Genomic DNA, 15,078 nt, shown 5'->3' with positions numbered 1-15,078 from the left:
TGTTAAGAAGAAAGACGGATCATTCCGTATGTGTATCGACTACAGGGAACTCAACAAACTGACGGTCAAAAATCATTACCCTCTACCTCGCATAGACGATTTATTTGACCAACTGCAAGGGGCGAACTATTTTTCTAAAATTGATCTAAGATCCGGATATCACCAGTTACGAGTGCTAGAGGAGGATGTTCCAAAGACAGCCTTCCGAACTCGTTACGGACACTACGAGTTCGTGGTGATACCATTCGGATTGACCAATGCGCCAGCAGTTTTCATGGACCTGATGAACAGAGTATGCCAACCTTACTTGGATCAGTTCGTCATCGTTTTCATTGACGACATCCTGATCTACTCCCGGAGTAAGGAAGAGCATGGCGATCACCTCCGACTAGTTTTAGGAACTTTACGAACGGAGAAACTTTATGCGAAGTTCTCGAAATGTGAATTTTGGATCCGAAGAGTCGAATTCTTAGGACACGTGGTAAGCGAAGAGGGAATCCACATGGACCCCTCCAAAATTAAAGCCATTGAGAACTGGTCAGCACCGAAAACGCCGACAGAAATTCGTCAATTTCTAGGTCTTGCTGGCTACTACCGCATATTCATTCAGAACTTCTCCCGAATAGCGAAACCTCTTACAACCCTGACCCAGAAAGGCGTGGCCTTTGACTGGGAAGAGAAACAAGAGAGAGCGTTCCAAACGCTCAAACGAGCCTTGTGCACCGCGCCAATACTATCTCTCCCCGAAGGGATAAAAGACTTCGTAGTCTATTGCGATGCATCGAACCAAGGGCTCGGGTGTGTTCTGATGCAACGAGGTAAGGTCATCGCCTACGCCTCCCGACAGTTGAAGACACACGAAGTTAACTATACGACACACGATCTTGAACTGGGAGCAGTAGTGTTTGCTCTGAAGATCTGGAGACATTACTTGTATGGAACGAAGAGCACTATCTTTACCGACCACAAGAGTCTACAACACATATTCGATCAGAAGGAGCTCAACATGAGGCAACGACGGTGGGTCAAACTACTCAGTGATTACGAATGCGATATTCGTTATCATCCGGGTAAAGCCAACGTAGTAGCAGACGCCCTGAGTCGGAAAGAATATTCTGGTCGCAAGCTCAAGTCACTATCAATAACCATCCATTCACACTTGTCTAACCAAATTCAGGTGGCCCAACTTGAAGCCATAAAACCTGAAAATGTGATGGGTGAATCCCTTAGAGGAATGGACAAGAACTTAGAAGCCAAGGGTGACGGAGCCTTATACTTCATGAATCGGATTTGGACACTGAAACACGGTGGTTTCCGAGACCTAGTCATGACCGAGGCGCACAACACTCGGTATTCCGTCCACCCAGGTTCAGATAAGATGTATCTGGATCTTAAAAAGCTATACTGGTGGCCTAATATGAAAGCAGAGATTGCTACCTTCGTAAGTAAATGCCTTACTTGCGCAAAGGTAAAGGTCGAATACCAGAAGCCCTCTGGTTTACTGCAACAACCAGAAATTCCAGAATGGAAGTGGGAGCGGATCACTATGGATTTCATAACCAAGTTGCCCAAGACAACGGGTGGACTTGATACCATATGGGTCATCGTTGATAGATTGACCAAGTCTGCACACTTCCTACCTATCAAAGAAACCGACAAAATGGAGAAACTTACGAGAACATACATTAGGGAAGTCGTACGATTACATGGTGTACCTATATCCATTATCTCCGATCGAGATAGTAGGTTCACCTCAAGATTTTGGCAATCACTACAACATTCCCTAGGAACAAGGCTGGACATGAGCACAGCCTACCATCCACAGACTGACGGACAGAGTGAGAGAACAATCCAGACTTTAGAAGATATGTTGCGTGCTTCTGTAATTGACTTTGGAAAAGCATGGGATACTCATTTACCCCTCGTCGAATTTTCCTACAACAACAGTTATCACACGAGCATAAAAGCAGCACCATTTGAAGCTCTCTACGGCCGAAAGTGCAGATCCCCTCTGTGCTGGGCTGAGGTGGGTGATACCCAATTAGCGAGAGGGCAAGCTTCCGATAGTACTCTCACTGGTCCGGAAATCATTCGGGAAACGACAGAGAAGATCGTTCAGATTCGTGAACGATTGAAAGCCTCTAGGGACCGACAAAAGAGCTACGCTGATAAACGTAGAAAACCTTTGGAATTTCAGGTGGGAGACCGAGTCCTTCTCAAAGTCTCACCCTGGAAGGGCTTGATACGCTTCGGTAAGCGTGGGAAGCTAAATCCTAGGTACATAGGGCCTTTTGAGATTCTCGCAAGAGTCGGCCCCGTAGCTTACAAACTTGATCTACCCGACACACTTCGTAACGTACATTCTACATTCCACGTATCTAACTTGAAAAAGTGTCTGTCCGACGAGACTCTCGTAATCCCACTCGACGAGATCGAGATCAACGAGAGCCTCAACTTCGTGGAAGAACCTGTAGAGATCATGGACCGTGAGGTCAAGCAGACGAAGCAAAGCCGTATCCCTATCGTGAAGGTTCGTTGGAACGCCAAGCGAGGACCAGAATTCACTTGGGAATGCGAGGATCAGATGAAACTGAAACATCCTCATCTCTTCGCTTAGTTATTTGTAACTTCTTATTTGCTTAAATTCTAATTTCGGGACGAAATTCCTTCTAACGGGGGGTGATGTGACAACCCGAAATTTTCATTTGTACGAACATCATCTATTCAATAGAAGCTAGTCCAATTTCTGTAAATTTCAGACTTGTCCGAACAAGTTTGTGTACATTAGGGTTTACGTTTCTGGACATATCTGGAGAATGAATGCTCCTATGATCGTGAAACTTGAACACTGTAAGTTTCACAATATTATAGTCCGACTCCTGGAATAAAAATATTTTCTGTCAAAATATTCCAGGACTATAAATAGTTTTCAGAACTAAATTAGTTCATTATTTACAATTCCAACTAGAGAAAAGCCAATTCTCTCTGACGGATCTTCGGGTTTTCATCCCGGATTGTGAGTCTACTTTCCTAAACATGTTTTAATGCTTCCTATATGCCTTATAACATCATTTATATGTCCAAAACACAAGATCCATGAGTTTACCGCCCAAGAACGTTCTTGGGGAGTAAACTCCAAAACGAAGCCAAATGGCTTCCTAGTCCCGATTCCGTCTTAGACAACGAGTAAAGGACCTTGTGTATGATCTTTATGGACCAAAAACCAACCAAAATCAACAAAGTTAGAGGAGTTTACGGCCAAAGAACTCTTGGGCCGTAAACCCATTTTTAATGGACAAAGATGCCCTAACTTGCCTCCTTGAGCCTAAGGACTTTAACCACTAGTACTTGTGCTTGTTTTGGACTTGAAAACACTCCCAAATGATAAGGTTTTAGGATTTTACGGCCAAGGAAAGGATCTTGGGCCGTAAACCCCTCTTCCTTAAGTAAAAATCATTCCAAGCACACCTAAGGCCTTAAGACAATTTACCTTGCATACTTGGGACTAGAATGGAGGGTAGAACACATCAAAACTACTCCTTGAAAGGAGTTTACGGCCAATGAACATATCTTGGGCCGTAAACTCCAAGTGATGCCCTAAATGTGTGCATCTTGTCCCCATAAGCCTTAGATAAATTCATGGAAGCCATCCTTGATGTTTAAGAGCCTCAAATCAATTTAAATCCAAGAGTTTACGGCCGTAAACTCTAGGGTGAATGCTTTTAGGCCGTAAACTCCCATATGGAGTGTTCTAGAGCCTTAAACTACTTCATGTGTTATTCCAACAAAGCTAGGAGTGAGCTAGGACCAAGATAGCACCATAAAACACCCAAAACCAAACTTTGAGGAGTTCACGGCCATAAACCCATGAGTTTACGGCCGTAAACTCCAAGATGTGGGGTTTGTTGGGTGGTAAAACTCCTATACAAGGCCATTTGATGTTTCAAACCCTTTTGCCTTGTCCTGTAACAACTTAGATGCAACCATTTGAACCTTAAACACTCATAAGAGTGCTTACATGTTCCTAATTGTATTAACTTACTTTGTTAAGTTATTATGTGGCTAATTAGTTATATATATGCTTATTATATGATAACTAGGCTCGTACGTGTGAACAAGTCTCCGTTTGACACTTAGCACGGTACCCGATACCTCAATTCAAGCGACTCACCACATGTGAGTTCATACCCCTTGAATCAACCTTTGAAATGATTTTAAATGTTTTAAACACTTTATGGGGGGGGGATACAAGTCAAATACTTATAGTTATTGCTTCAATCACATGTGATTGCCTTTAATCACATGTGATTAATAACTAGGAAAACAACGATTTTTACAAAATGTTCAAACTGTTTATCAAACTGTTTCACTTCAAACGTTTTACAAACTCTTTTTACTTATCAAATGCTTTTATTAAACTTTGTTCTACTTCTTATAAATTGCATGCCCATATACGTATAGATGTATAAATAATGTTTAAAAGGCTTAGGAAAGCCACCTATCCTATTTCCTTTTCCTCGATTTGGATGTGGTCTGGTGGAGCTTCGGGTGACCATCCGAAAGTCGTTTCAACATTAGTTATATATAATATATACATGTATAGACATAAAAGTACTTCCATACTCATATTTATTAGTACATCAATAGTTAGTTACCATCGGGGTAACACAGTACAATACATATACAATGATACTAGAAACAATACATATACAATGATGCTAGAAACATTACATATACAATGATACTAGAAACAATACATATACAATGATACTAGAAACAATACATATACATATACTAGAAACAATACATATACAATGATGCTAGAAACAATAGATATACATATACTAGAAACAATACATATACAATGATGCTAGAAACAATACATATACATATACTAGAACGAGAAACAGTACATATACATGAATACTTTATTATTGTGATTTAAATCGGAGCATGACTTAACTGTCATGGCTCGAGTTGTAGCCAGAATTCTCTTGAAGGGAGGCGTGAGTTTGCGTATAGATCTATACTGGATTGACAATCCTACACCTTACTGCTAGCTACAGCCGGACCTGCAGGTCTGCGGGTGCCAAACGTCATTCCGTTATTACGACCATTCATTTGTCGTTGTTACTAGTCAATAGTATGGTGCAATTTATCACGTAATGCCTTAATATAAATCCGGTTTAAGGTAGTTAGTACCGCAGTAGTTCTTAAAACACAAAGGCTACAGTACTACATTAATTTACCCATTACATATTTTAGTGATAACCTCACTTACACGTTTATGTACAAACTATATTTTGATAAATGATAGTTACATTTGGGAAATTACACACTTTTACATCAAGCGAACATACAAAACAGTTAAGCCTTGGTAGAAGGCTTCTTTAATAGAAAATATAGGTTTTTCTGAGAGATTCAAACTTTTACAAACGATTGCAAACTTTTACATACATTTTACAAACTTATACTTGATACAGATTCAAACATTTTTGAAGAACAACTTCTGACACTAAAATACTTATGAACTCACCAGCTTAATGCTGATAAACTCTTTCAAAATAACTTGTATTCTCAGGTCGTCAGTAGACAGGTACCGAGACCAGCTTTTGAGAAGATGGAGCGCATTCAAGACTCATCTTATTATTTTGATATACGTTATTTTTGGTGTCTATAATGTACAGAACACGCTTGTATTAAAATTATATATATTTAATGCAATGGATGATGTTGTTTGCTTATTTACATTTACTGTGTTGTGATACTTACATGACGTCCTCCGCCCCAGAACGTTTCCGTCGTTCTTGGTTTTGGGGTGTGACATGTTGGGCCATTAGACACTCAAAAATTTCTTTCTGTCTAATCATCATGTCCAAGTGAACTTCTATGTCTCTGACAATTTTACTAAAAAGGGCACTCATCAATGAATGTTGGGCTTTTGGAGGGGCGATGTCCTTATTAGTGAAATCGTTGAAGTCAAAGCCTGAAATCATATCAATAAGATAGGCCAAAGCACAAACATAATCTGAATCCATACCACATATGCCGTTATCTCGTAAAATGTGGTCTTGTAACACCCACAATTGAGCTCGTGAGGCTACAAAGCATAGGAGGAATCCTCTATTATTGAGTATAACCCCAAACCACCAAACCCAATTGGTAACGAAGCTAGTCGCCATTGATGGTCCCCAAAGAATGGACCCCCACAAACCAGAATGTCCTCAATTGACCCACGTAACCCTTTATCAAAACACAAAGCAACCTCTTCCATGTGAACGGGTTGTCACGTCATTAGGCCAAAGAAAGGTTTGGCAATACCCATGCAAGATCGAAGCAAAAGGAGCTCACTTTGTCGATCATATACAGAGCCGGCCCAAGCCCAGGGCGAGCTGGGCCATGGCCCAGGGTAGCAATTTTTCAAAGTCTCTTATAGGTATTATGGTATATTTGGGCCATGTTAAGAAGACTAGTCCAGCAAAATCCATCCAGTTCAAGACTTAAGAGGGCAACGGATTCTTGGAGACCTAATACGGCAACTACAAGTCTACAATGATATCCGACTCATCGATCTAAACTTCCAGTAATTGAAGATGAAGACCATGAGGCGTCCTTTCTTGAGAATGGAGATGGACATGGACGATTACAGTTTAAAATCAATATTTAGTCTGTATCGATCGCCAATCGCCATCGCATACTAACCTCTCTCTCTCTCCCTCTCTCTCTCTCTCGCCATCGCCTACTTCTTCTTTCTTTCTTTCCTGAATCATCCCTACTAGTTTATCTATTGCTCTAATTCTGTTGTGCTAAAGAGTTAAATCGAAGATTGAAAGGTGGATACAGCTATTGATGAATTCGTCCTCCTAAGGTCCTAACTCATAATCAATCCAGTAAGTGTTTTCTAATATTTCAAATTTCTTGCATAACCTACTTGAAAATTTCTTGCATAACTCCTAATCCGGTAAGTTTTTGAAATTTCAGTTTTTTATATAGCTTTCTGGAGAAGTGAACTTTCCATCCAACTCATCCGATCCAAGATTGCAGACTTGCAGTGTTAAGGAAACTGGATTCAACTAACCTTCATTAATTTTACAGGTAAATTTTTTCTTTCTTTTTCTTCTACTGCTCTTGCTTTATGAAATTATGATCAAATTAAGTTGTTGATTTTGATTGTTTTTATATAATCTGATAAGTTATGTGTATGTCTATTGTTGAATCTGATATAGCGATATGTACATTGCGATATATATGAATTCTGATTTTGATTTTTCTGAGATGCGATATGAATTTTGATTTTGATTTTGCTGAGATGTTAATTCTGAATTGTGAATAATTTGATGAATATAATCTGTTGATTTTTTTAAATTCTGATTTTTGAATAATCTGATTGTGTTTTTGATTTCTGAATAATATGTTAATTTAATTTATGAAAATCTAAAAGATACTATTTTATTGTTTAGGTTGTGGATACATTGTTAACTTCAGGTTGTGGATACGGATTGCTAATCTCACGGATTGTTAATCTCAAGTTGTATCCTTCTTTGTTATTACTACATCTTTTTTATTTTTAATTTTTGTTGTGAAGTTTAATATGTTTCCTAGAAAACAACCATCTCGTGCTCAAAATAGGAAACGAAAACGAAAAGAACAAGATCTTACTAATAAATTACAAGGATCTTTAAATAAGTATTTTGTTAGAAATGAAAATAATAATGAAAATACTAATGATGTTGAAACTAATGATTTTGTTGATAATTCTAAAGGTCCAATTGAAACTTCTAATGAACATATTGAAAATTCTAATGATCATGAAAATAATGATTTTATTGATAAATCTAGTGATATTAATATTTTTGATCCAAGAGTATGGGATAAGTTAGATTTGAAAATGAAAGATTTGCTTGTAGAAAAATAGCCTATTAGTGAAATTGAAAATAACAAATTTTTTCCAAAAGATGCACTAGGTAGACATTTTTCTTGTGAATTTTATACTTGTAAATTAAGGAATGGTGACTCTTATGATAGAAAGTGATTGGTGTATTCAAAAGAACTTGATAAAGTGTCTTGTTTTTGTTGTAAGTTATTTAAAACAGCTAGATCTAGAAGTAATTTGGCAACCGAATGAATTAATGATTGGAAACATCTTAGTGAAAAAATAAATGAGCATGAACATAGTTCTGAACACATGATTAATTTAAAAACTTGGACACAAACACGACTTAGGTTAAGGAAAAATGAAACAATTGATAAAGAGTTACAAGGAAGAATAAAAAAAGATACTCAATATTGGAAAGAAGTTTTGATAAGAATTATTGTTGTTGTAAAATGTTTAGTTGAATATAATTTGGCTTTTCGTGGAACTAATGAACAAATATATGAGAAATCTAATGGTAACTTTTTAGGTGTACTTCAAATGGTTGTTGAGTTTGATCCAATAATGAAACACCATTTTCAACTTATTCAAGATAAAAAAAAAAGTCACTTTCATTACCTTAGTCATAAAATTCAAAATGAATTAATTGAATTGTTGGCATCCGAAGTAAAAAGTGCAATTATTAGAAAAATAAAAAAAGCAAAATATTTTTCGGTAATTCTTGATTGCACTCCGGATGCAAGTTGTAAAGAGCAAATGACTTTGATTATTAGATGTGTTGATGTTGCAAATGTTCCAATAAAAGTAAAAGAGTTTTTTTTTAGAGTTTTTAATGGTAAAAGATACATCCGGTTTAGGACTTTTTAATGTTTTACAAAATGCTTTAAAATCTCTTGGACTTGGATATTAATTGTATTCGAGGACAATGATATGATAATGGAGCAAATATGAAAGGCAAACATCAAGGTGTACAAAAAAGATTGCTTGATATAAACTCAAGAGCTGTTTATATGCCTTGTGGATGTCATTTAAATTTAGTTTTGTGTGATATGGCAAACTCTTGTCATAAAGCTAAAACATTTCTTGATGATGAATTAAAAAAATGTTGTAAGAAACTTGAAACTAGTTTGACAAATGGTGAGGAACTTGATATTGATGGAAAAGATTTATTTATTGAGTTACAAGATTTGCAGGAAATGTTGTCGGATGAAGCATACAAAGGTGAACTTCCTTGGACAACTATTCAAATTATGGAGTTTGCAAAGGAGATGGACATGTTTCCCAATGTGTTGGTGGCATATAAGATTTTGTTGATGGTACCGGTCACGATTGCTTCCGCGGAAAGAAGGCATCGTTTTAGATGAATTTTATGTATACTTTTTTTTTGTATAACCTTGTTTTGGTTTGATTGTAAAATTTATTTCATTTTTACTATTTTTTAAATAAATAAAGGCATTAGTTTAGAATCTCACCGAGGGCATTAAAAATCAATGGACCGGCTCTGATCATGTAACTGTGGTAGAAGGTGCATCAAATCAACTGCCTTGGCAACCCTCTACATGGCTTACCCGCTAATAAATCTCGCATCTCTACTAGTACCCCCCCCCCCCCCCCCCAAGCTTTACCCCCAATAACAGTCGCCCAATGTCAGTAGGGAATAAACATGTACGAATCTTCCTGCCATTGCATAAATGCCAAAATAGCTCAGTTTTCTTGATGTTCAACTCAAGACCCAATCATGAGCTTGCCACCCTAATGATGTCCAATACTTTGGCCACCTCCTCTAAATCTCCAATGACGGTCCCATCATCAAGGTACCAAGTATGAAGAAAATGCTTGCAATTGTCTTTAATTTGATGTATAAGTGGGTGCAATACAAGAGCAAAAAGATGTGGCACCAAAGGGTCGCCTTGTTGGACTCCAATAGTGGACTAAATATGTTTATCTCCTAAATACAACCTTGTTGCATGTCCATATAAGAATTCGACCCATAAGAACATGAAAGGGCATCTCATCCTGACCTCATAAAGTAAGGCAGATCTATCCACTAAATTAAAGGCATTCAAGAAATCCACAGTAAGCATTGCAAGAGATCCATCATCATGATGTGCACTCAAGACCCTATTGACACTATGAAGTACAGCTTCAGCGCCACCCGACACACCTACTCCAAATTGAAAATTATTAAGGTATTGTGTCGTTTCTTTTCCAACTCCTACTCCTTTCATTGAAACCTTTGAAACCAAACATCTCCATATAGTACCCACATTAATAGGATGGATTCCATTGTCAGGTTTTAGAGCAAAGTAAGAGGTGTAGACACTACAAATTCTGCCAAACATGATGAACATCTTCATTTGGAAAGTTGTTTGTAGCACTTATAATTTATTCATAAGTGAAGACCAGTAAATGATGCTCGGCTAGGAAATTTACGAGATGTTTCTTATCAATTTTATGTTTTGAATTTGACGATAAGGAATTTATTTAATAATTTTTTTAATTTTTTTTATCGTGCCTAAATTTACTTTTTTGCACAAGTTAGCCCTCTAAAATATTAGCACTACTACAAAATGGTTAATAGAAAACGCTCATTAAAATACGTTTTTATGAATTTGATACTTTATAATAGAAGGCGCGATTTATTTTATAAAAAAAATACGTTCATCTTAATGGAGCGTACTTTATTAGGTCATTCAAATAGGTGCATTAGGATTTTCGTCAAATTAATTTATTTTGCTGCCTAAATATCTTTTAATTTCTTTTAATTTGATTGTCGTCCTTACCCTAATTCTACAACCGTTTGTTTCATTCCTATAATCTTACGATTGTCGCATCATCACCACCACTAGCAACCGTTGCCGCCACCATAATAGCCACCGGTCGATGTTGCTCCACTATAGCCACCAATGACTGCTGCCGCCACCATGACTACAATGCCTTCTCTATACTCACTATTTGTTAGTTCAAGCAATTACTTCTTAATTATCTAAATCATTAATCAGCCTTCCTAATTTTTATGATTTTGGTACCTCCGTTGTTATTTAGGATACTTGGATTTTAAAATTGCTATACATTTTTTGCGTAAGTTTTTTAATATGGTATGTACGATCTTCATTTTTCTTAGGTTTTTTTTTTCATAATGATGGTTTTAACATGACCAACCTTATAGATAAGGATGTTGCAACATTGGTTTGATAAATGTTGAATAATTTCTTAGTTTTCGAAAAGTGAAATTCCCTTAACACTTTATACTCTTTCAAACATACCGATAGGGGAGGCTTTCTCTAGCATTTGAAGACTTGCTAAATCAACTCTAGGCATTACCATTGTGGCACCAAGAGCATTTAAATCAAGGTTTGTTGGTTGCTTGGTTTTGCCCCTAAATTTAGTGGCAACATGTGTATCTTCGATTGCAAAATTGTTAATACCATGTTGAAGTTATATATATATATATATATATATATATATATATATATATATATATATATATATATATATATATATATATATATATATATATATTGCATGAATATACTAAGGATTGGTTGAAGAAATGTTGGTATGATATAAATTCTGTTAAATTTTTGGTACCCTTAACGTGAGTTATTCACATCTAGATTAGGTTTCTCTAGATATATTTTCACTCTAAGAATGTTTATTGCATCTTTATATTATAGGATGATATTGAAATAAAGAAAACCTATATAATTAGTTGGAAGTTATCTAAGACATGATTTCTCTAAATCACATATAAAGGTGAGTTTTATAATCTTTTCACTTTTTGATGAATTTTTCTCTACATGATTCACAGTTCTATATATGCTTTACAAATTTTTTGGCTATCCATAGTACTAAAGGAAACGTAATGTAATAGACTTTTCAGTATCAACATGTGGTTGTGGGTAATCATATAAATGCAAAAAAATGATTCTTCAAACATATAATGTAATGCTTTTCTATATTTCACTATATTGTGAAGGTGTTCAAATATAGAATGACATAGAGAACATGTTTGTTTCATGAACCGGCTTGGGCCCTGAGATGTTTATGTGGACACTTGTTCCATTGAGATTTAATTATACTATATTTTAATACTTAAGGCAAGGTTTGCTTATTGAACATGTTTGCTTACCAGGTTGTTTTTATTTATCCGTTTAAAGAAAATATTGGGCTCCTGCATTTGACCCGCAGGTGTAATCTGAATTGGTCCTGGAAAGTTTTAGAATTAACTTAAATTGATGTCCTCATTTTCCTTTTTTTTTTTGTAGATTTGTTTTTCATAATTGCTACACACTACCAGAATATGTAAGCTGTAATATTGTAAGCGATTACAATGTGTTGAGCTCTCGATTCGTCAATAAGTAACATCTTTCATTTTATTATCTTCAATTGGAATCCATAATGCATAAAAAAATTATTTTGACATCCTTTGATATTAATACTATTAGAGAAATTGCAGGTGTGAATGCCTATTATGCTATGGATCTGCGTCTGGACCAAAGAGTTAATGATTACAATGGTTTGATGATGGAATCTCCAAATTTCGCACTATAAGGTATTTGGCTTTTTATGTTTTATATCAAGTCATGCATGATTTATTTGATTTCTCGTCGTACCGTTTGGTCTTAATGTGTAAAATAAAAAAATGGTGTCTAAAATAAATAATTTGGTGGCCATAGCAATGTTACTCAATAACATTGTATCAGCCACAAAATTGTATTTTTTTTATTAAATTTGTTAGTTATGGAGTACGATTGTTTCTAAGAAACAGTACTTTATAATACTTATAGAGTACGGTTATACAACCATACCCTATTTAGTCTTTAAATAGGAAACTCCCCCCTTAGAGTACGTTGCTATAACAGTACTCTATTACCTATTTTATCCGTACTATATTGCCACTTTTGTAGTAGTGTAGAGTCATATAGAGTATTATATATTTTTTAGAAAGCAGAAAAAACTTACAATACATGTTGTACTGGGAACAATAAAAACATGTTGTACTGGGAACAATAAAAACAAAGGTTGATTATTCATTAAAAGAATTTATAAAAATCAAAGTTTGGGAGAATTAAAAGCACCGATAATATCGATATGTATTAAATTAAAGGCTTGTATTGACATATCGTTATCGTTCTTTGTTCAAAGAAGATATCACATAAACTGGTGCATGTGTTTTGCGATTGGTTTTACATATTTTGAATATCATTTATGTAACATGTAACATATTGTACTATGTGTATAATAAATACAGAAGGTGTTTATTCAATAAAAGAATCTATAACCATCAAAGTTGGGGACATTAAGAGCTCTCAATGTCGATCAATGTCGATATGTATTTTTAATTTAAAGGCTTCTTTAGCATGTGTTTATCGCTCTGAAAAAGGTACGATAGAAACTTATGCATTTGTTTGGGGATTGCTAACTTAGTAACGTATTTATTAGTTTATCAGGTACCGATTTAAATAAGGGTGTGTATGGTTCAGTTTGGTTCAGCTAGAGATCAAAATCGAACCATAACCATTATAATCGGCTAATTCTTTTAGTAGCCATTGGTTATGGTTTGTAATAGTTATGGTTAATGGTTTTAGTCGATTAATGATTTTGGTTAATGACTAACAACGGTTAACGATTACAATAAAAAAATATACCAAAACAAAAAAAAAAAAAAGATTTTTATATAAAGAGCGAAAAGAAAAAACAAACCAGGCAGCTACAAAACTAAAAAGTGAGTGCTTTGCTATAAAAAGCAAAAACATCAAAAAAAAAAAAAAAGTGATAATTATCCCAAAACTAATATCTTACTTAAAAAACAAGAAAAAAAATACTTAAAAAAACAAAATAAATAAATAAATAAACCTTTAATCTTCATCCATAGCTAAATCATTGGACCTTTTCCCATTTGTAAAGTAATCTGTAAAGAAACAATATTTAAAATTGTTAAAAGCTAAGAAGCAAAATGTTATAAACTAAATAAATAATTGAATATGCTAATTAAATAGAGAAATTATTAACAATCTCTAAATTCTTCAAATTTACGAGCAACTCTTCTAGTTGTAGGTGATGAATGGGAGTCTCTTACATGTCCGGTGGTGTAGCATGTAGCCAATCTTGTGTGTCTATCAAAGCTTCAATGGTGTTTGATGTAAGAGGGCTTCTAAATTTGTCGATAACCCTACCTCCGGTACTAAACGCCGACTCACTCGCAACGGTAGAAATTGGCATTCCCAAAACATGTTTCGTAATTTTAGAGAGTACGGGGTATTTAACCGAATTAAGTTTCCATCAACTTAATACATCAAAATCTCCTCCTTCAATTTCTTTTCCGTTGTATTGGCCAAACATATATATATCCAGTTCTATATTGTTAACACATTTCCCCCGATTTTCTAAATACTTTGCATAGTCGTCGTCCAAATCAAGATCTACAACAATACTAAATGATGTAGTAGTAGAAGATGAAGAATTGGTTGTATATTTCTCATTATCTTTATCCTCAATTTTCTTGTAGTGTAAAAATAACTCTTTTAAAGTTTCTAGCACTTGCTGATTAACTTTATTGACTTTCTCATTATCACCACCATAAATAAGCCCCAAACAATAATCAAGAAAGAACATCTTGTTTCGCAGATCTACGACTAACGCAACATGCAACAAAAAGTTCATGTTGTCCAAGTTGTCCCAATACTTATCATATTTAACTTTCATTGACAATGCCATTTTTTCTTTTTCTCATCTATGTTTAGACACATACTTGATATGGCCGCACCCATTGTGACAAGCTCCTCAACCAACAAATTTGAAGTCACATGCTTATTACTAGACACCTTTTTTGTAACATTGCAGAAAATCTTCAAGAACTCCATAAAACGCCTATTGAAAACAAATAATTAACATAAAATCTTGTGAATATATGATTTTCATGTATAGAAAATTATATGTAGTAATCACTTAAACCAATTAATGTAAAGCATGTTTTAAAAAAATCTAACATCACAATGTGCTTGAAGGCCATTGTTAACGGCTAAATCAAACCAATTTATGCAGGGAAAATACTGTTAATAGACAAAAAAAAAAAAAAAAAAAAGGGGGGGGGGGGGGGCAATTTCAAATTTTAGTCATAAAAATGACTTTTCAGACTATAGACATGCATTTTGAGGAGGACCCTCTGCGGACCTCCGTGGATCGATGTTTCCTCCGCGGAG

General features: G+C 35.3%; 1 protein-coding gene across 1 annotated transcript; it reads left to right on the top strand.

Annotated features, from left to right (window-relative positions):
- The first annotated feature begins 8,820 nt into the window (after positions 1-8,820).
- Positions 8,821-9,237, top strand: LOC145040757 (uncharacterized). The gene has a single exon (XM_078988655.1). It carries the CDS (start codon positions 8,821-8,823, stop codon positions 9,235-9,237), a length of 417 nt encoding a protein of 138 aa, XP_078844781.1.
- The last annotated feature ends 5,841 nt before the right edge of the window (positions 9,238-15,078 follow it).

The sequence above is a fragment of the Lactuca saligna genome, chromosome 4 (assembly GCF_052625555.1).
Source record: "Lactuca saligna cultivar CGN05327 chromosome 4, ASM5262555v1, whole genome shotgun sequence".
Taxonomy (NCBI): Eukaryota; Viridiplantae; Streptophyta; class Magnoliopsida; order Asterales; family Asteraceae; genus Lactuca; species Lactuca saligna.
The sequence above is the reverse complement of the archived record's forward strand: the minus strand, read 5'-3'. Positions and strand labels throughout refer to the sequence as shown.